Raw genomic sequence first — 21,787 nt, 5'->3', positions numbered from 1 at the left:
AAAATGACCAAACCTGAACTAGTGTTGTGTTCAACCGGTTAAAATCTCTACAGAATATGGGCGTGTCCTGGTGCTGAAAAGTAATTTGAATAGAGCTGCCTGCAAATTGGAGCTCAGCTCCCCCCGGGAAAACATGACAGAACAGATTTGATTTTACTTTGTGATTTTCTCGCTAAAGTCGACTCTGTGACCAAAAACGGAGATGTAGCGATAGGTGTTTAATAGGTGTTTACTACCTTTATTGTTACATGTTCCATAGCAAAATACACACACATACCAAAACTCTAGCATGATCCTTGATCAGACATTAGAGATTGAAGCCCCGTGTTTGAAATTCCAGTCTTTGTGCCTCTGGTTTGTTTGTTTGTTTTTCTTTTCCCTATTCAGCGAGACTTATTCCGTAAACACAACAACAACAGCCGCCAGGTAGTAAGTCCACATATGCTTCCGTGAAGAAGCGCAAGTTACAGTAAATCATTTGCATTTAAAGCCAAAGTCACAGAGCTCATGTAAAAGTGAACTGTAAGGAATCATATGTGTGTGAGAATGCACGATCGGAGTGGTACGATAGGTGGAACTTATGGCTGATTATATGTAGGACACTACCTCCTGCAGTGTAGAGCTCTGTTTAAATCTTCAAATTGGAATTTTATGTCACATAAAAATAAAAAAATAGAAAAAAACTTAGCTAAGGAAAAATATCTATAGAAGATAAAACAAAATACAAAATAAGAAAACCTAGCAGTACAAGTACAAAATATAAAATAAAGAAAAACCTAGCTAACAAATACGGGGGAATTTTTTTTCTGTACAAATATAGAAAACTTTAGTGTGGAGATGAAATGGAATGGAATGTTATGTTCTAAAAAGATAAACTGTTGTGCCGCGGTGTTAATTATTCAACGTCGCTCCTGTATTTCATGTTCTGTTCCAGTTACGGCGAGAGGCTCGGCTCAGGAAGGAGTACCTGTACAGGAAAGCCCAGGAGGACAGACGACGATTTATAGAGAAGAAGAAGAAACGGAAACTTAAACCTGCATTAGAAAGTCAGTCAGGTTTTCATACGTGCGCTTATTTGTCATAAAATTTAAAGCATAAAAGAATTTAAGTTTAGGAAGTGTAACTTGTGTCTTTTACCTAGTATTATAAAGTATTGTGATACTTAAAGACATTTGTTTGGTACATGATACCATGTGCTTATATTTAGTTAATGATTTAGTTAATGATGACCATTAACAATAGTCATTGTCTCAAAGCAGCTTCACAAAATGAAAAAGAAAATGTATGGAAGTGTGTATGAGTGTGAAAAAAAAAACATGTTTAGATAGTAATGAGATTGTGTGATTGTCCCTGAAGAGCAAGTCGAAGGCAACAGTGGCAGGAAAAAAAACTTCCTAAGAAACCTTGAGAGGAACCAGACTCAACAGGGAACCCATCCTCATTTGTTTGATAACAGATAACAAAAACTATATAACAACCTCATGTGCTATGCTGCTGGAAGTTCAGTACAACAAAATTTGTCCAAGTTATCATAAAGTCCAGTTCAGCACAGGGATGAGTCAGCAGGTACAGAGGACAGAGGGGGGTCTGGATCACTGAGGGCTTAGGAGAAGCATGTGTAGCTCCAAACCATCATGAAGCAGAATGCAACTGGAGGTGGTCCTTCTATGGATGCCTCAGGATCAGTGCAGGGATGATAATATTGGGGTTATATGATCTTATTTATTTTCGTGATCTAGTGAGAACCCTGGCGGCTGCACTTTGGACTAACTGTAGCTTGTTTATTGAGGTTGCAGGACAACCACCTTGTAATGCATTACAATAATCAAGTCTGGAGGTCATGAATGCATGAACCAGCTTTTCTGCATCAGAATGTTCCTAAGCTTGGCAATATTTCTAAGGTGAAAAAAAGTTTTTTTTTTGTAATATTGTAAATATGATTTTTAAAGGTTAAGTTACTGTCTAATATTCTGCCCAGGTCTTTTACTGTCGAGCTGGTAGTAACAGTACATCCTTCTAAACGCAAGCTGAATTGTGAGAGCTGTGATGTACTGTACTGTACTGGTTTTTGGGTCATTAAGTAATATCCATCTCTAAATGTTAAATTAAATCTTTAGGATACAATAACTTTGTAGTCTACCCCACGGTAATCTATTTTTCATTTATAATGAAATGAAATTTATAATGGCTACCAGTAGTGTTAAAACCGGGAAAAAAGATGACACTGCGACCGCTCTAACAGTCGAGGCTATTTCTGCGCTGTTAGACAAACACCGTGAAGCTTTAGCGGCTGAATAAAAATTTTCTTTTTACTGGAAAGTAAACTAGACCAAATTCAAGCCCAGGAAGAGGACCATGGACAGCGCTTACCTTCGTCAGAACTCACTACGGATGACCTGAGCCAGTGTGTGAGTGAGTTGGAGAACATCTGCTCCGGACTTCGGGATAACGACTCTAAGTTAACAACGACCAAGAAGGCCGGAGCAGGAGACAAAAACTGCGTGTCCTAGGTCTTCCAGAAAATAGGTGGACTCCCTAGCAAGTTCTTCTCGAAATTTCTGTGCGAGGTGGTTGGGAGTGAAACGCTGCCACCGCCGCCTGAGATTGATAGACCCTGCCATATACCTGCATCCAAATCCGCTTTAGGACAGAGTCCTCGGCCGGTCATTCTCCGTGTACACCGGTACCAGGTTAAAGACCTTTTGATTCGGGAGGCATGGCGGAAAGGGAAGCTGGAATACCGCGGTCAGCAGGTTCGTATCGTGAAAGACTTCGCTCCTGAAGTTTTAAGCCAGCTAGCAGAGTATAGAGACGTTATGACTGAGTTATACAACCGTGGACTCCGGCCTTCTCTCCTGTATCCAGCACAGCTCCGGATAACTCTCACTACCGGACAGAAGAAGTGGTTACGCTCAGTAGAAGAAGCGCGTGTATCTTTAATAGGTTGCTCTGTGTTTTACACTTTTGTTTTAAGGCTGACACTAGGCATTTCAGTATTATTTATGTTTATCTACCTGCATCTCCTCTCAGAGAGGATGAATAGTTGTTTAAACTTTGTGAGCTGGAATGTTAAGGGTTTAAACCATCCGGTCAAGAAAAGAAAGGTGCTCTCACACCTTAAACAACTTAACACTGCAATCACATTTTTACAAGAAACTCACATTCGCAGTTCTGATAATTCTCGCCTTATGTGGCGTTGGGGAGGGCAGCACTACCACTCGACCTTTCAGGCCAACGCTAGGGGTGTGTCTCAATACTATCTTTTGCGACACTCCTGGCCAGGCGTTCTCTTTTATTCAAGTGGAAGTCCAAGTGTGGTAGGGATGTAGGGATGTATGTATCTTACTTCTTTTAGAAATTTGGTTGGGACTGGATCTAACAAGCATGTTGTTGATTTAGCCGTGGTGATAAGTTTGTCCAGCTCTTCCTGTCCTAAACCTGTAAAGCATTGAAGTTCTAAATGTAAAGCTTTAGGCTGGATTTTAACACGGGATGCCATTAGAGGTTGAACGACCATTTTTTTTTTCTGATACTATCTTCTTTACTAAACTGTGATAGAGTACTCTCTTAGGTTTTGTTAGTCTAGCCACTGTACTGAATACGAACCTGGGATTGTTTTGGTTTCTTGTGTGATTACGACACACATTCACTGAGGCATTCATTTCGAGAAGCTTATGAGAAGCAATGTCAGCATTTATTTCTCACATTGATCTTGTATTGATGATGAGAGATTCGGGCAGCAGCGTAAAGCCTCCTCCAGCACATGCCAAAGATTCTTAATAGGGTTAACGTCTGGACTCTCTGGTGGCCAATTCATGAGTGGAAATGATGCCTCATGCTCCCTGAACCACTCTTTCACAGTTTGAGCCTGATGAATCCTGGCATTGTCATCTTGCAATATGGCCGTACCGTCAAGGAAGAGAAACTTAATTGATGGAAAAACCTGGTCATTCAGTACATTCAGGTCTTAAGCTGACTTCATTTTAATGCCACACAACATTGCTGAGCCTAGACCTAACTTACAAAAGCAACCGCAGATCATAACACTGCCTCTAAAGGCTTGTACGGTAGCAACGTGGATGAAGTGACTCCCCCTTCTCACCATGATGCCCCCATCATCCTGTAATAAGAAAAATCTGGACTCATCAGACCACATGACCTTTTTCCATTGCTCCAAAGGACAATCTTTATGCTCCCTTAAAAACTAAAGCCTTTTTTTTCTGATTAGTCTGTTTAGTCCCCTGTTTAGTTCTCTTCACAGTGGATGTGTCAGTTTAGATAAAAGTCTGATGTGATGCAAGTAAAATATTTTATTTCCATTGCCATCCTAAATGAATAGATTCCATCCTTGTGTGTGCATGTGTGTGTACATTCTTTCTAGGCGTCAGCACGCATGTGGACGACGAGTACAAGTGGGCCGGAGTGGAAGACCCGAAAGTCATGGTGACGACATCCAGAGACCCGAGCCCCAGACTCAAGATGTTCGCCAAGGTTCTTACTATTAGGATTATTTTTTTGGATTTGTTGATGTGCTTGAGGTTCAAAGACTCACACATTATACATTAAATTCACCACACACACTTACACCTAATGTTTAAGTCTTTGTGAACCACAGGAAGTGAAGCTGATATTCCCCGGGGCCCAGCGCATGAACAGAGGAAACCATAAAGTCGACACACTCGTACATGCGTGCAAGGCTAAAAACGTGACCGATCTGGTGATAGTGCATGAAACCAGAGGACAGCCTGGTACGTATAAAAGAGTCACGAACCCGTTAAACCCCCTTTAATCATGTTCTCTTGCATGTTCCCTGAGCATCTGTGTGCCGTGTGTGTGTTTAGATGGATTGATCGTGTCCCACTGGCCTTCCGGTCCGACGGCGTATTTCACTCTGTACAACGTAGTGATGAGGCACGACATCCCGGATATCGGCACCATGCCCGAGGCCTTCCCTCACCTCATCTTTAACAACTTCACCTCCCGACTCGGGAGACGGGTGAGTCGCGTACTGTACCAGAACCTCGTGTATCTTCATCAACAAAACCAAAAACTTTTATAAATAACAGTTTGTCTATCAGTGTTCCTCAGAGGTCAGAGGAAATTAGTACAACAAAACAAATACAACTCAAAGAAGCATAAAGCTTTCTATTGCATGCTGGGAAGTTTATAGAAAGCTGAAATGGTGTATGTATGTTTTAAAGCTCATGGTGATTCTCCTCCCTCAAAAAGGTTTCCAACATCCTTAAGTACCTGTTTCCCGTTCCCAAAGAGGACAGCAAACGTGTTATTACCTTTGCCAATCAAGATGATTTCATCGCCTTCAGGTAATTTGTATGTGACAAAAATTTTAATCTGAACACTTCATGTCGTGTTAATGTGGTTTAGAGTTAGTCGGTACAGATCACATTCAGCATTCAGATCCCATGTAGTGCCGCCGATCGCCAGATTTCTCAGTTTGTTACTTTCTCCCCCTTCTTTGGGTTTTGGACATGCATTTATATATGCATGTCCAAAACCCGATATATATATATATATATATATATATATATATATATATATATATATATATATAGACTTCATAACGCCTCTAATCTGAGGTGCTGTTAATTGGTCATTTTTCAGGTTGATAACTCTAAATGAACTTCTGGTCTGCGGCAGAGGTAGGTTTTGGTCTCGCCCTCCTGGGACGGCCTTCATGAGAGCCAGTTTCATTATGGTTCTTGATGGATTTTGCAAATGCACTTGATGGTGCCTATTACAGAAAGGCTGACCTCTGTGTCTTAAAATAACAACTAACTGTAAAAAGAGAGAGAGAGAGAGAGAGAGAAAGAGAGATCCATTTTTTTTTTTTTTTAAGGTCATGGTAATTCGAGTTAATGTACACCATGATGTTCATGTTGGAATTTGCTTTTTTTCCCCCCTATAATATGTGGGCTGCAGCAATGTAAGACCAATCTGAACAAAACCAGTTTCTCTGCCTTTTGCTATATGGGACAGTTTGTCAATAAACATGCGAATGAGTCGTCAGACAAGAACTCGGGGTGAATTTCAGCAGGGCTGTGCTGTACTTTGTTTGAGTAAAAGATTTCTAAGGGACATTAACCTAAATTTGCCTAATTCACATTCTATAACTCGACCTCAAAGTCATAATTTTGTTTTCCTGGAAGTTATAGGAGTTTTACTGAAATAGTAGATGTTTTCAAATTGTAAGAAAGCCTATTTATTTGCTTTGCATAAGTACAAAATTTTGTCCAGAAATCAGGATATTTGGATTTCTGTGACTTGATGTTCCTAGAGAGACTTGGGGTTACCGAAAGTGAGGTAAGACCACAGCCATATCTTTCCATTTCACCTCCAATTTCTGCTCTTCCTCTCTCACCAAGAAGTAGAGACAAAAAGTTCCCTCCCCAATCGCTGCTTGCAGTTATGTAGCTATATTTCTAGTAATTGCTAAAAACTCATTTTGATCAGTGCCTGAAAAATTCAGATTTTTTCTTCCAAAACACGACCCTTTTAACGAGAAACGCGTTTCTGTTGTTCTGCACGTTTCAGGCACCACGTTTACAAGAAAACCGACCACGAGGATGTCGAGTTGACTGAAGTCGGACCTCGGTTCCACATGAAACGTAAGTGACTCAGTAATTAGCCATAGATTAAAGTAGACATAGATTTAGGTCACATGGCTGCATGTCCTAAAAAGTATTTAAAATGTCCCCATTTGTGCACATTACATTTAAAGAGTGTTATTTTAATGCCCGTGTTGAAATTTTTATATTTAAAATTAGGAAGGTAAAGATGAAGATTCAGAATCCTGTTGTAAATAGAGACACAAAGAGCATTAACGCCGGTGGTTTTGTCCTTTATGTCTCGTCCACAGTGTACATGATCAAGCTGGGCACTCTGGAGAACGAGAGCACGGCGGATGTGGAGTGGCATCATCATGACACATGCACAGCCAAAAAGAGGAAAGTGTTGAGTGTGAATTAAAAACAAGTTGGCTTGGATTCTGGTGGGCGGGGCTCTTAGTAGAATTTTTAAGAGAAAAGTGTATGATTTTTTTTTAAGAATGAATGCTTTCTGATATTTTGAAGACTTTTTAAGCTCAGGTTTCACTAACAGTACAGAATTCTTATATTCCATTAGCTTGTGTGACCAGAAATAAAAGGTTTTTGGAATTTTGGAAATGTGGTTGTGTTGCCATTAGGACATTTATGTAAAAGAAATAAAAATAAAAAAAACTCACATGTATTAATTGCTTAATAACTTTCATCAACATGCCAAAAATCTGTTTTTCTTATCTTAGTTCAAAGAGATGAATAAATAAATACCAATAATGGAGGTCTTCTTAAATAAAAAAAAAAGTTTACTTATATGGAAGTACTTCTTTCTTTCTTTTTTTTAATTAGCATGAATACCACGAACACACCACTGTTTTTTTGTTTTGTTTTGTTTTTTGTAAAAAAAACAAAAAAAAACAGGCAAACATAAAGGTCAGTTGTTCTGGAACAGTTCTTACAAGAACAGTATTGTGTCTAGTGCGTTTGCAAAACCCATCAAGCCCCATGATGATGAAACTGGCTCTCATGAAGACCTTCCCAAGAAAGCAAGACCAAAACTGAGCTCTGCTGCAGAGGAGAAGTTCATTTAGAGTCACTAGTCTCAGAAATCACCAATTAACAACCAGCACCTCAGATTAGAGCTGTTATGAAGGAATTACAGAGCAGAAGTAGCAGATACATCTCAATATCAACTGTTCAAAGGGAATTATTGTATATTTTGGTTGCCTTCAGTAAAAAGAAATACAAAATCAGGAAACACTATGGAATTAGAAGATATCCAAACTTTTGACTGGTAATGCATGTGTGAGTGTTCCATCCATCCATCCATCCATCCATCCACACAACCCCAGGAGGACAGACTGCGCTCCATACAGGAAAAGAAACAGAATTAGATGGTGAGTCAGGTGTTTTTGAGCAATTCAGAGGTGGACTTGTTGCTGTGTTTCAGATCATTGTTCAGCTGTATAACCCAAGTACACTTGATAGCCGGACATTCTCCTGCAAGATTTTCTGGTAGAGCTGAGAATTCATGATTCTATCAATTATGGCAAGTGGTCCAGGGTCCAAAGCTGTCACACACACCCGTTTTGCGACCGGCACTAGGACCCGGAAGTAGAACGGTCGCTAAAACAGGAAGCATAAAAGAAGACAAGATGGCGCTTCACATCACTCAGTCATTGAGTTCGCCCGATGCTGGTTCAGATCGCCTGTCTGCCATTTTGTGAGTACTCACTTTTCTTGGGTCTACTTTCTGATTCGAGTGTGTGTTTATAGGACGCGGGTTAAATTTGTGTTTTTCCCTTGCTCCCCTTTCGTGAGAGTCCTCAGACTAAATCGCGTGGCTATCCTGCCTACTCGCGTGCTTCCGCGTTTGGGTTTACCATCCACGCTACAAAGGGCTAACCGCTAAGTGCTAAGTCTTCTGATCATTCCGGTTAGTTCGTGACAGAATGACTGAGTCCTCCGCGGTAAACCCAGCGGATTATGCGCACCTTTGCGACGTGGTTGATCGGCACGCCGAGCTAATCAACAAGCTAAACGGAGAGCTCGCTACTCTTCGCCGGAGCGTCCAAGACGTTGCGGCCTTGCGCCGCGAGGTGGCGGAGCTCCGGCGGGAGAACGCGGCCCTTCGCGAGGCTGTTGCTAGCGCGGCTAACCGTTCGCCCGTCGCGGCGGCCGCAGCTCCGCCCCCCCTCCCCCCTCCTACTCCTGATGTCTTTCTTGCTCTACCGGATAAGTGGGATGGCACGGATGGGAGATGCAGTGTTTTTCTAACTGCTCTCGATCTGGTGTTCGAGTTTAATGCCACCAAATACTCCACCGATCGATTGCGCATTGCTCTCCTTGTCTCGTTGCTGTCGGGGCAGGCAGCTGAGTGGGCCACGGCAGTTCTTCGCGCTGACTCGGATACCGCCCATTCCTACAATGAATTCACCCGTCAGCTGAAGTTAACATTTGAACACCCTGCGGGCGAGGTGGAGACCGACACCAAGCTGGACCACCTGCGGCAGGGAAGTTCGTCCGTGAGCCGCTACACGGCTGATTTCCGCACTCTCGCCGTACAAGCCACCTGGGGAGACGCCGCGCTCCGGACCACCTATTACGAGGGGTTGGCGTCTAGGATAAAAGACGAGCTAGCCGGGCGGGAGCTTCCTGCCACCCTGGAGGGTTTGATTCAACTCGCCCTCCGAATTGACCAACGCCTCCTATCTCGCCCGAAGCCAGCCCAGAGAACCCTGCCGCCAACATCCACCTTCGCGTTTTCCACTCCACGAACCCCAACCACAGTCACCTCCACCACTCATGGACCTGTCGGTTCTCCACCTCCTGCCGTGGTTGACACCGGAGCCGGGGAACCCATGCAGTTAGGACGCGCCTCCTTGACCGCTGCAGAACGGGAACGGCGATTCAGGGAGGGACTCTGTGCCTACTGCGGGTCAGGAGCCCACCACAGAGCCATCTGTCCTCTCCGGCCGGGAAACGCCCAGACCCGGCGAGCGAGGGGAAGAGCTCACCGGGTCGCCTCCAACTCTTCGCCACCACGACCAATATCTCCCGTCTCACGGTTCAAGTAAGCCTCCAGTTTGGCCACAAACGAGTCAGGAGCACCGCGTTCATCGATTCCGGTGCCGCAGGTAACTTCATTGACTCTTCTTATGCCAAAGAACTGGGGGTAAAGACTGAGGCGTTATCCCAGCCCGTTCGCATCACTTCTGTAGATGGCCGGCCCCTATCATCCAGCCCTATCACCACCCAGACAGAACCCATTACCCTGATCATCCAGCAACATCACGAACAGGTTCAATTTCATCTAACATCCGTTTCATCACCACCCATCATCCTTGGACATCCGTGGCTGTTACAACATGACCCTCTCATATCCTGGACTCAGAACCGGATTCTACAATGGGGACCGGCCTGCAGCGAACTTTGCCTACCGGCATCGGCTGGGACGTGCTCTAGGGGGTCCGAGGCCCCCGACGTCGACACCAACGCCATCCCTCCAGCATATCGAGACCTGGCTGAAGTGTTCTGCAAGAGACGCGCCACCCATCTTCCACCTCATCGCCCCTACGACCTGGCGATTGACCTTCAGCCGGGCTCCACTCCCCCCCCCGCGGCCATTTATACTCTCTTACACCCACCGAGACACGGGCGATGGAGGAGTACGTGTCGAATGCCCTTCGCCAAGGTACCATCAGGCCCTCCTCCTCGCCCGCCGCCGCGGGGTTCTTCTTTGTAAAGAAGAAAGGGGGTGAACTTCGCCCATGTGTCGATTATCGGGGGCTAAATCACATTACCATCAAAAACCGACATCCTCTGCCTCTTACCAACTCTGCCCTGGACGCCCTCTCTGGTGCCACCATTTTCACAAAGTTGGACCTTCGGAGCGCCTACAACTTGGTGCGTATCAGAGAGGGTGATGAGTGGAAGACGGCCTTCATCACTCCCACTGGACATTATGAAAGTCTTGTTATCCCCTTCGGACTCTGCAATGCTCCCGCCGCCTTTCAAAGTTTCATAAATGATGTCCTTCGAGACATGTTGGGGCGGTGGGCATTCGTCTACCTGGACGACATCCTCATATACTCACGAACAGTTGAAGAACATACCCAACACGTCAGGGCAGTCCTTAAGAGATTGCTCGTCCATCAACTGTATTGTAAGTTGGAGAAGTGCGCTTTTCACGAGCGCTCCACCACGTTCCTGGGCTTTGTTATCTCGCCCCAGGGTGTGGCCATGGACCCGCAGAAACTAGAAGCTGTGTGTCATTGGCCCCTACCCAAGACCCTCAAGCAGCTTCAACGGTTCCTCGGGTTTGCGAATTTCTATCGTCGCTTCATCAGGGACTACAGTACAGTTGCAGCACCCCTAACTGCCCTGACCCGTCCATCATCTCAGCACTTCCACCTCAACTCCACCGCCATCTCCGCCTTCCATGAATTATGTCGACGTTTCACCACCGCTCCAATCCTTCTCCATCCAGACATCAACAAACAATTCGTTGTGGAGGTGGACGCTTCGGATGTGGGCGCCGGAGCTGTTCTCTCCCAGCGAGGTCCAGATCAGAAGTTACACCCTTGTGGCTTCTTCTCCAAAAAATTTGATCCCACTCAACAGCGATACGGGGTAGGGGACCGCGAGCTGTTGTCCATAAAGTGGCCATTGGAGGAATGGCGACACTGGCTCCAGGGCGCCAGCGAGCCGTTCATCATCTGGACCGACCACCAGAATCTGATCACTATCCAGAACATCAAGCAGCTTAACCCGAGGCAGGCGCGGTGGGCCCTGTTTTTCGAACATTACAACTTCCATCTGTCCTATCGCCCGGGGTCCAAGAACACCAAGGCCGACGCCCTCTCCCGACAATATGAGGGGGCAGCCACCCGGGCGGAACCCGCGCCTGTCCTCCCCTCCTCCAAAATCATCGCACCTCTCCGCTGGGATCTAGAGACCAGAGTCCGCCAGGCACAGGCAGCGGAGACCGAACCGGCAGGTGTGCCGCCTGGACGTCTCTACGTGCCTCAAGCGGTCAGGAGCGATGTCATGGAGTGGGGCCACTCATCACCCATTTCTGGACATCCCGGCACCAGACGTACCCTCCAGTTCGTCCAACGCGCCTTCTGGTGGCCCGCCATGACCCAGGACATCGAAGAGTTCGTTCAGGCGTGCCCAGTGTGCGCCAGGGCCAAGACCACCAACCAGCCGACACCTGGTGAGCTCCAGCCACTACCGGTTCCTCGCCGACCCTGGACGCACATTGCCGTCGACTTCATCACGGGCCTGCCGGCTTCAGAAGAAAAGACGACCATTATGACCATCGTGGATCGGTTCTCCAAAGCTGTGCACCTGGTGGCTCTCCCCGGACTCCCGTCAGCTAAAGAGACTGCCGAGCTGATTCTAGAGCACGTAGTCCGTTTGCATGGGTTCCCTAAAGACATCGTCTCGGACAGGGGGCCCCAGTTCACTGCCCGGTTCTGGAAGGCCTTCTGCCGTCTGATCAATTCCACCTGCAGTCTGTCATCTGGATACCACCCTCAGACTAATGGTCAGACGGAGCGGACCAACCAACAACTGGAGCGCTATCTCAGATGTTTTGTTGCCGATCGTCAGCGCTCCTGGGCCCGCTATCTCTTATGGGCTGAGCTATCTCACAACCTCCATGTTTCTTCAGCCACAAATCTCAGTCCATTTGAGGTATGCCACGGTTTCCAGCCTTCGATGTTCGAACATCAAGAACCGGAGGTTGACGTACCGTCGGCCCAACAGTTGGTTCGCAGGTGTCGGCGGCTGTGGAGACAGGCCAATCAAGCCATCCAAAGGGCCAACCACCGCTACGCCACACAACATCGCCGTCGGCACCCACCGGGACGAATGTATAATGTAGGTGACAAGGTATGGCTGTCAACAAAGAATTTGCATCTCCGCACAGAATCAAAGAAACTGTCACCCAGATTCATCGGCCCATACCGCATCACACTCCGCATCAACCCTGTCACCTACCGGCTCCAGCTGCCTGCGGCGCTCCGAATCCATCCGGTTTTTCACATGTCACAGCTGAAACCCTTCACCACTTCTCCCATGGTTACACCCTCCCCCCCTGCTCCTCCTCCCCGAATCATTGACGGTGGTCCTGCTTACACCGTACGTCGGATCCTCGATTCGCGCCCTAGGGGCCGAGGCACCCAATACCTGGTAGACTGGGAAGGCTACGGCCCAGAGGAGCGATCTTGGATTCCGGCCCGGTTTATTCTCGACCCAGAACTTATCAGGGACTACCGTCGCCGGGTATCCTCCACCCCAGGACCGTCGGGAGTCGGTCCTGGACAGGGGGGTACTGTCACACACACCCGTTTTGCGACCGGCACTAGGACCCGGAAGTAGAACGGTCGCTAAAACAGGAAGCATAAAAGGAGACAAGATGGCGCTTCACATCACTCAGTCATTGAGTTCGCCCGATGCTGGTTCAGATCGCCTGTCTGCCATTTTGTGAGTACTCACTTTTCTTGGGTCTACTTTCTGATTCGAGTGTGTGTTTATAGGACGCGGGTTAAATTTGTGTTTTTCCCTTGCTCCCCTTTCGTGAGAGTCCTCAGACTAAATCGCGTGGCTATCCTGCCTACTCGCGTGCTTCCGCGTTTGGGTTTACCATCCACGCTACAAAGGGCTAACCGCTAAGTGCTAAGTCTTCTGATCATTCCGGTTAGTTCGTGACAGAAGCTGCAAAGCCTCAGACCGTTACACTACATGGTATGTTGGTATGATGTTCTTTACATGATATTCTGTTAGTTTTATCCCAGATGTAACGAGACACACACTTTTCAAAAGGTTAAATGTTTGTCTCATCACTCAGAATATTTGCCCAAAAGTCTTGGGGATAATTAAGTTGTTTTTTCCAGTTTCTCCATTTTTTTCTCCATTTCTGGAAAAAAGCTCTTACCGTGGTTCATGGGAGTCCCGAAGCCTTAAAAATGGGTTTTTAACCCTTGCAGACGGATGCATGTCAATTACATTGTTTCTCATCTGTTGTTCAATTTCTTTAGATAGTTTTTAACAAAAAAGATAATTTAGCGTGCTTCACGTCAGACACATTCTTTTTAAGTGATTTCTTAATTCAAGTCTGGCAGCTATCAGGCCTGGGTGTGGTAGGTGAAATTTAACTTAGCTTTTCAGAAATATAAATAAGCTTTTGCCTTTATGAATAAAATCATGTTTAAAAAAACATCCGGTTAAGAACTCAATACATAAATCAATAATAGGAACACAGTAAAAGTACATTAATTAAAGAGGAAAGAAAAACTGTGCCTTTTATGTCATAATACAATGGATTAAAAAAGGAAAAGGTACTATTACTTTATTCCTCAGGCAAAAATACACTTTACTTCATGTACGGAACTACGGTCAAGTCAAGTTCTTCTACAACGAACTCGCTTATCCATGTCTTTATGCTCGTTGCTTTGTGCACTGGTGCGCAGTCATGTTGGAACTAATGTGGGGATGTTTTTCAGGAGTTGGTCTCAGCCCCTTCCCTGCAGTGAAAGGAACTCTTAATGCTTCAGCATACCCAACACCATAAGACATTTTGGACAAATTCATGCTCTCAACTTTGTGGAAACAGTTTGGGGAAAAAGTTTGTCCAGATATCACAAAATGTGGGCGACAGCAATGTAAAACCAATCTGGCTTTTGCTATATGGAACTGTTTATAAACACGAAAATGAGACACCCGACAGAAGGTCAAGGTGAATTTCAGCAGAGCTGAACAGCAATTAGCGATGTTTACTTAATTAAAAGACCAGGACCCTAATGAGAACATCAAAACGTTTTGGCTAAATGTGCCTCTAGGTGGAGCTCTATTTCACATTGTATAACTCGACCTCAAAGTCATAATCTTGATTTTCGTGAAAGGTGCAGGAGTTTTATATTTTTTTTTTTATTGTAAGAAAGCTTGTTCTTCTAGAAGCTGCTTTTTTCCGAATACAAGAGATTTATAGGCTTGTCCAGAAACAATTTGGAATTCTGCAACTTGTAACTAATACTGAAATTGCAACTTTTAGTTGTTATTTTTTGCGAGGCTTGCCCCCCAAATTTAGCACATCTTCTTCCAACAAGTGCTGATGTTTTCTGGTCTTCCTCTCTAAACAAGAGGTAGGGCCAAAAGTGCTTGGCCCCCATAATTGCTGCTTGGAGTTATGTAGCTATATTTCTAGTATTGCAAAAAATTCTTTCTGATCAGTGACTGAAAAAAATACACATTTCTGTTATTTTACATATTACAGGCACCATGTCTACAGGAAAACCCACCATGAGAACGCAGAGTTGACCGAAATCGGACCTCGGTTTGAAATGGACCGTAAGTGGTTCGTTAATTAGCCAGGGATAAAAGATCATGTCATTCAAAAATTACCAAAACAAGATGGATGTTATTTTAGATTTGTTATGGATTTATAATTTAGTTGGTACAAATATGTTTTGTATTAGACTTACAGCAATTTAGTGCCTCTATTTATTATATAGACATGCTTTAGGTCACATCACTGCATTTCCTGACAGTTATTTGAAAACACATACTCATTTGAAGGGCTTTTTGTCGTATTGTTTAAAGTTTTTTTTTTTTATGTCTTTTATTTTGAAATGCATAGCACGAACACTTCCTCATCTAAGGACGCATGCGCACTACCAAACCCGGAAGTGGCGTCGAGTCGAAATAAGTAACTTGCGTTACTTGTAGCTCGTGCAGAGTGTTTAGTCACGATAAACACAATTCTAAACAGCCACCGGGAGTAAAATACTCGGTTTAAAGGGTGTAGGGAACAAGTAAACAATGAGTTTATCACTTCGCCTGGGAAGTTGTTTACGTTACCAAGGTAACACATGGCGGAAGTGATGTCAGACTGTGACGTCTTCCGGAAAGCTGAACATTCTGTAACGTGTTTGTGAGTTGTTGACTTCTGAGGGTTAGGATGCAGTGTGTGCGCGTGGCGATGATGTGTGCAGCATCCAGATGTGTCCCGAACATCTGCAGGGCCGTGGTGTCGTGTCGAGCCCCTGGGAAACCGCAGTCCCTTAGCCTGAGCCGGTGTGTGTGTTCGGGTTCATCCGTGAGGAAGTGCTGGTGTTGTGGTTCCTCTGCTCAGCTGTTCTTCTGCTCCTCCTGTAACAGCATACAGCCTCCTCATGAACAAGCCACTTATTTTGAGATTTTAAACTGGTAAGTTTAAGAGAATGATTACGTCATGACCCTGTCCTGATTAAAACTAGAAAATGCATGCAACCAGGAACACATGCACACTCCCTTTATTTCTCTATATAATCTCCTGCTACAATAATGCGTTTCACTAGTTCTTAGATACCATCACTGTCAGTACGCTGGCGCCATGATGCTTCATGTCTTTAACGCTGGCCTCCCAGGAACTCCTTAAACATGTGTAAATGTCCTGAAACAAGGTCAGGACTGTACGGGGGGATGCAAGTTCCTAAATGGTTTTGGTGAATGATTGTGTGCACAGTTCCCACAGACATATGCGTCCACTCAGATCAGGCGTTCCACTCGCTGAATGTTCTCGACTGCTTCGGGATCGTCAGTCACAGACATCCGTGTTTCTTAAAAAAAAAACATTAGCACCGTTTAAATGTTTTACTGCGACGACGAGTCTCATCACCATACTGTGCTTCTGTAAATGTCAGTCGCCTGTTTTACAGCTTCATTCACAAGAAATTTCATCATCGGTGGCTCAGTGGGTTTTTTCCTGCCCGCTACGGGTTAAATTGGATGCAGTGCTGGTCCCAAGGCCGGATAAAAGTGAGGAAGGTCATCTGGTGTAAAATCTGTGTCACGTTGTGTGCAAATCGGATGGTCTGCCGTGGAGACCCGTCAATGGGACCTGCCAAAAGACTAAACATTACCTCACTCCTAAGTCCTGGATTTACTTGAACATCCCTCATAATGTTCGTACCTATAGCCAAGACTTTATGCTCAACCTACGTATCAGATCTTCAGTGTTTAAAAGTTAACATGATAGAAAAATCCACAGACTTGTTCATCATAATGTTAAAAAAAAGTCTTGAGTGCATTAAATAAATACATACATGCATTATTCATTTGAACTTTTCATTTCCACTAAGAAAAGGTAAATCTAATCAAATGTCAGGATGTTCGACAGCATTTACTACAGTGTTTTGTTCCTTTTATACACCAGAGGTTACACATAAGCACTTACGCATTTGTATTCAGTGAAGAACAACATGAGTTTTTATCCATTTATAGTCATATAGTATACTCATGTTTCTTGTTTTGACACCAAAAAAAAAAAAACAGCATATTGTTAGCATCATGTTAGGTGTACGTCTAAATTTGCTTGACCTTGCTAGACTTTCCCCATGGTGGAATACCTAAGGGCCGTTCCAGTGTCGTGAAACTGGAGACTCCTTACAAAAACATGCCAAACGGATATTTTTTTTTTTTCCAAAATCTGTTTAGTATTCGTTAGACTACGTGGGCCAAAGCACCTGCTGTACAAGTCCTTTTGTAATCTGTTACTATGAAGACAATAATGTATTCGAACATATAAAGAATGTATGTATTAAATATCACCGTTAGCTTTTCTTTTTTACACTAGGGTGACATTTTCATCATCCCACCATCTGAGCTACTCTTAATACTCTAATTCTTAATGCACTGAACTGCTAAAATATATATACAAGACTAATCACATTTCCTCACCTGTTCTGTATATTCTTTTTTTTTCTCTTTTTTTCCTCTAGTGATCAAACGTTTTCCCTGGACACTCAGAAGCTTCAGGGAAAATACATCGAGCTTCAGAGATCTCTGCATCCTGACAACTTCACCCAGAAATCACAGGTAATTAACTTTTTATAGAGGATCATATCACTGAACCCAAGAGGAAAAAAAAAAACCTGCCCTCTGCTGCTGCTTTAGGGAATTACAGTCAAGTCTGAACACGGCACTTTTTTTCCAGAAGCAAGTCTTGGCACAATTTAATTTTTCTGTTTTTATGTTTGTACACCCTGATTGCTTTATTAATGAGGATTCTTTACAATTATTACTAATCCTGACTGGAATGTGTCTTTTTCTCTCTCTCAAAGGCCTTAGTTTCTCCTAGTATTTATTCTACAAGATATTTGAAACCCCAGCTGTACGTTCACGCAGTGAAATCTCTAATGTCACCACACCCTGAAGTTGAACTATTGAATTCAGGTGTCCATGGTCCTGTCCATGTCATTAATGACACTCTAACTAGTTTGTGACATGTGGTAAAAATGTCCCAGAGGATACGTTCCCCACACTGTGCCACCACCACCACCAGCCTAAGGTGTTGATACAGGGAAGGTTGGTGCCATGCTTATCCTGCTATTTTTTTCCCCTCTTTAAAACGGAAAACTTTCATGACCCTGTTTCTCCACTGTAGATTCAGTTTCCATGTCCCCAAGACGTCCCCAGCTTTAGATTTGACGTGTGTTCTAAAAGACTTTTGGAAACTATTTAATAGACATTAAACCTCACTGAACATTAATGTATGATTCCTCTTGGCACGGCTGCTTTAAAAGACAAACTGAAAGTGGCTCCCACTTGTTCTTGCTAACATTCTTTATACCCACGGTATGTTTTCACTAAATCTTGCACAAAATGCAAAAAAAAATTTCATTTTTCAAAATGAAAACTCGCTTTGCTCAGCTTTCCACAAGTTTTGAATGGCTCCCGGATGTACACACCGGCGTTTGGCGGCCGTTTGTATGCCGAGGTTCCACTGTATACTTTTTAAGGACTTCGTCAATTTTAGAAAGTTTATTTGGTTCTGAATCGATAAAAAAGATTAATAAAAAAAATCACCCAACTCTACTTAAAGTTGTAAAAAGCAGTTATTCAAATTTCTAAAACCTTGAGTCTCTTAACAACCAAGTGTTTGTACCAGTAGACCTTTGTTATGTTTTTTTTCCCCATTCTGTGTGAAAATCCCGAGAAAGACTTCTCACTGGTCCATTCCCAAATCGTTTAATGGCTTCCAGTGCCATTCGTTTGACCACCTCATGTGGTTTATAAGCCCCCCCCCCCCTTTTTTTTAAAGGATAATTAAAGATCCTCTTACTCTTCCTGAAAGATTAAACACTCATGACTTAAAAGGTTTTGGGGCATTTTGATCCTTCATAAAATTTCAGTAAGGTGTGCGCACCACAAAGCTCCACGTGGTGCCACTGATTGTACAAACCTCCAGCGGCTAAAACGGTTCTACACCTCCTTCTCCATTTCCCTCTTGTTTATTCTACACGCTATTTCCCTCTCGCCTCGTCCTCGCCCCAGAGAGAGCTGACGAACTCCCGGTCCCTTCGCCGTTACCCCCAACACAGAGACACCTGAGAAAGATGAAGAAAAATCCAATTATCGACGCGGCCGAGGACTCGTGATTCAAGAGAGCAGCTGTGTGCTTTGGGATTGTTCTGAAGCCGTGTGATAGTTGAGAATGACTAGCTTTGAGCAAAATGTGAGAGTTTTAGATTACTTTTTTCCCCCGCTTTTGTGAACTTACAAAAGGAGCAATTTCCTTCTGACACCGTGCGTTCGCCTGACGAGCTATTTTTAACCGGGTGCTTGTCAGAATTCTTTAACACAACGAGGCGTAGTTCATTAATTTCAATGTTTTTTTTTTTTTTGTGTTTCAGACGGAACAGAAATATTCCGAAGAGCAATCGGCCTTGGTAAACAGGGCCTACAGGACTCTACAGAAACCGGTCACACGGAGCGTCTATTTGGTACGAAGAATTTTATTTTCTTTTTTTCTTAGATCCACCAAAGCAGCCATAACATTTCTGCCAGGTGAATCGAATAACACTCATTAGCAAGTATATAGCAGTAAACTCATGACAGGATTATGGGAACCTGTGGCTCACACATTCCCGGCCTGTTGGGTCCAATCCTGCAGAAAAACCAATGTAGCACACCACAAAAATGTCAACGCTGGTAACAATAGAAAGGCACCAGAACACCCAGTACACCACTGCCCAGTACCCTCCAACTCAGCACACATGCCCCAAGGAGCCTGGGAGTGGTACAAGAAGAACCCAAAACTTTTACTGGTGGTTTTACTGTTAAGGCTGATTGGTGTTTTTGCAAAACCTCAAATGTATCTTCCTGCAGAAATGCATAAAAAAAAAAAATTTGTTTGAGAATTCGATCACAAAATGAATCGTACAAAAATCGCCAGTCATGTTTAACATTTAATTTTGTTAGCTTTTTATGTTCACACTCAGCATATCCTTTCATGTCAATACCGACCATATTTACATCTTGTTGAAGTTTAAGATTGCACAGATCTTAGGCAGTGTTTGTCTCTCTCAATAAAACAAAAGGCAAAGTCATCCCCTTAAAGCACTCCGCTTAGACACTGGAGACTCCTTCCATGACCTTTAAATAAACTTGCAGAAAACCTCACTATCCTTTTTCCTCCGTTAACCTGTTTCTTTAGTCATTAGTCCTAGATTGTGCGACATGGCTGAAGTCACAGCTGATAAGCCGTTATTATAGAGACTCATCATTTAATGTTAACGATGTGATTTGCATTAAAGATGGGACTGAAGAATTCTGCATCATTGTGGTATTAAAGTCAGTTTGTTCTGTCTAAAGACATTTGTCGTACTTTATAATGAATGATGATGGTGCTGGAATGCAGATGCAGTTACGAGGAGTCGAGCTGGAATCAGGCACGGACTCCGTAGCAGATCCAGCGTTGCTGTTAAAGGTCATGGAGGTCAACGAGAAGCTGGCAGGAACCCAGAGTGTCGACGAGGTCAATACTGTAGGCCAGGAAGTACAAGGTGAGCACAGCAGGATTTAAATAAATAAATACATAAGAAATTAGACGCAGCGAACATCTCTGCGCCCACACGCAGGCCTTGTTTATTTGACTTCTCGTGCACGCTTTATAGAAATGCTCAAGGCTAAACTTCTTTCTTTTTTTTAAATGCTTCTATCCTTATCAGTTTTGGTTATTCATTCGTGCCCAGCGTGCTCCTTTTTAAATGTTTTTTTGACAAGACAGCTTAAAAAAAGCCGCAGCATTCTTATTTCCACCAGTTTAAGCGAGAAAATCATTATGCCGTAAATACATGTAATCTTTTCTGTCCTCCTCCAGAGACACTGAAAACCCTGAATGAACAGATAAATGCGGCACTAAACAAAGGTACGCTCCTGTTTTTTTCCCCTCTTTCTCTTCATCTTTACTCGAGGGAAGTGTTTCCTTGACTCTTCGGAGAAACCAGTCACTTTTTGAAAATAATATTTATTTTTCATGTCCTAACCCCAATCTGTTTCAGGAGACCTGCGGTCAGCCAGAGAGATCCTGGGCCGAATGAAATACTTCGCTAATCTGGAAGAGAAGGTGAAGGAGAAACTAAGGGAGAACATGTGACGTGGAGGGAGAGGAGGAGACGGACTGTTAAAACACTGTCCTTATACATGCTGCAGTTTTAAATTATCTGTTCCTTCGAGATGTGAAATGGTTTTGAGTGTAAATATGTGATGAATTAAAATGTATTTTTAAAATCAGTGTGAACATTTAGTCCTAGTTTAAGGAGAAACAACTCATCACTGTGAGAATTTTGATCAAATCCATACAAATACTGAAAAATCACAAATATTAAAGGCAACTTGTTACTAAGTAGAAGATTATTAAACCTATTTCTAAACAGATTTTGAGAATATTATAGGTGTAAACTTTGATATTTTTTCTTCTTTTAAGAAACACGATTACCAAGTGAAATTTTCTGCTAATAGAAACCTGAAATTCAGTTAAAATTTCTCTAGAAGTAGGCCTAGTAATCTTTTGTTACTTATCAGAGAAATTGTAGAAAATATTACCTGGATTTAAGATACGCTCACTTTCTAAAAGTAAATTTGTTTATTTTGAAAAAAAATTTGTACCTGTGCTGGAAGTCCTTGAGCCAAATTTAATATATTATTACACGACAAATGAAAATTTACAAAAAAAACAAAACAATAATAACCTTTGGAACTACGCAGTACCACTTATATCCAGAGCTGTGGTACGCCAGGGACAGGGTGCCAATCCATTGCAGGGTACCATCTTGCGCTCACACACACACTATGGGCAATTTGGAAACACCAGTTAGTCTAATCTGCATGTCTTTGGATTGTGGAAGGAAACAGGAGTACCCGGAGGAAACCCATCGAACACTGGGAGAACATGCAAACTC

The 21,787-nt window shown here is 43.6% G+C and overlaps 1 protein-coding gene and 1 pseudogene across 1 annotated transcript; both read left to right on the top strand.

Moving 5' to 3' along the window:
- Positions 1-929: 929 nt before the first annotated feature.
- Positions 930-10,022, top strand: LOC128509087 (uncharacterized; annotated as a pseudogene).
- A 5,264-nt stretch (positions 10,023-15,286) lies between these two features.
- Positions 15,287-21,119, top strand: hscb (HscB mitochondrial iron-sulfur cluster cochaperone). Its single transcript, XM_053481319.1, has 6 exons — positions 15,287-15,770; positions 17,324-17,420; positions 19,238-19,327; positions 20,245-20,389; positions 20,707-20,754; positions 20,888-21,119. The coding sequence occupies exons 1-6, from the start codon at positions 15,523-15,525 to the stop codon at positions 20,980-20,982; spliced, it is 723 nt and encodes a 240-aa protein (XP_053337294.1). The 5' UTR covers positions 15,287-15,522; the 3' UTR covers positions 20,983-21,119.
- Positions 21,120-21,787: the final 668 nt, after the last annotated feature.

This window comes from Clarias gariepinus, chromosome 21 (genome assembly GCF_024256425.1).
Source record: "Clarias gariepinus isolate MV-2021 ecotype Netherlands chromosome 21, CGAR_prim_01v2, whole genome shotgun sequence".
In the NCBI taxonomy this organism is placed as follows: Eukaryota; Metazoa; Chordata; class Actinopteri; order Siluriformes; family Clariidae; genus Clarias; species Clarias gariepinus.
This window is presented reverse-complemented; position numbering and strand designations above follow the sequence as displayed.

Bases quoted from the DNA above. Each gene is read 5' to 3' on its own strand.
- hscb (XM_053481319.1), top strand. From the start codon at position 15,523: ATGCAGTGTGTGCGCGTGGCGATGATGTGTGCAGCATCCAGATGTGTC. The intron at 15,771-17,323 runs GTAAGTTTAAGA...TTTTTCCTCTAG, and splicing joins TATTTTGAGATTTTAAACTG to TGATCAAACGTTTTCCCTGG. The intron at 20,755-20,887 runs GTACGCTCCTGT...AATCTGTTTCAG, and splicing joins AAATGCGGCACTAAACAAAG to GAGACCTGCGGTCAGCCAGA.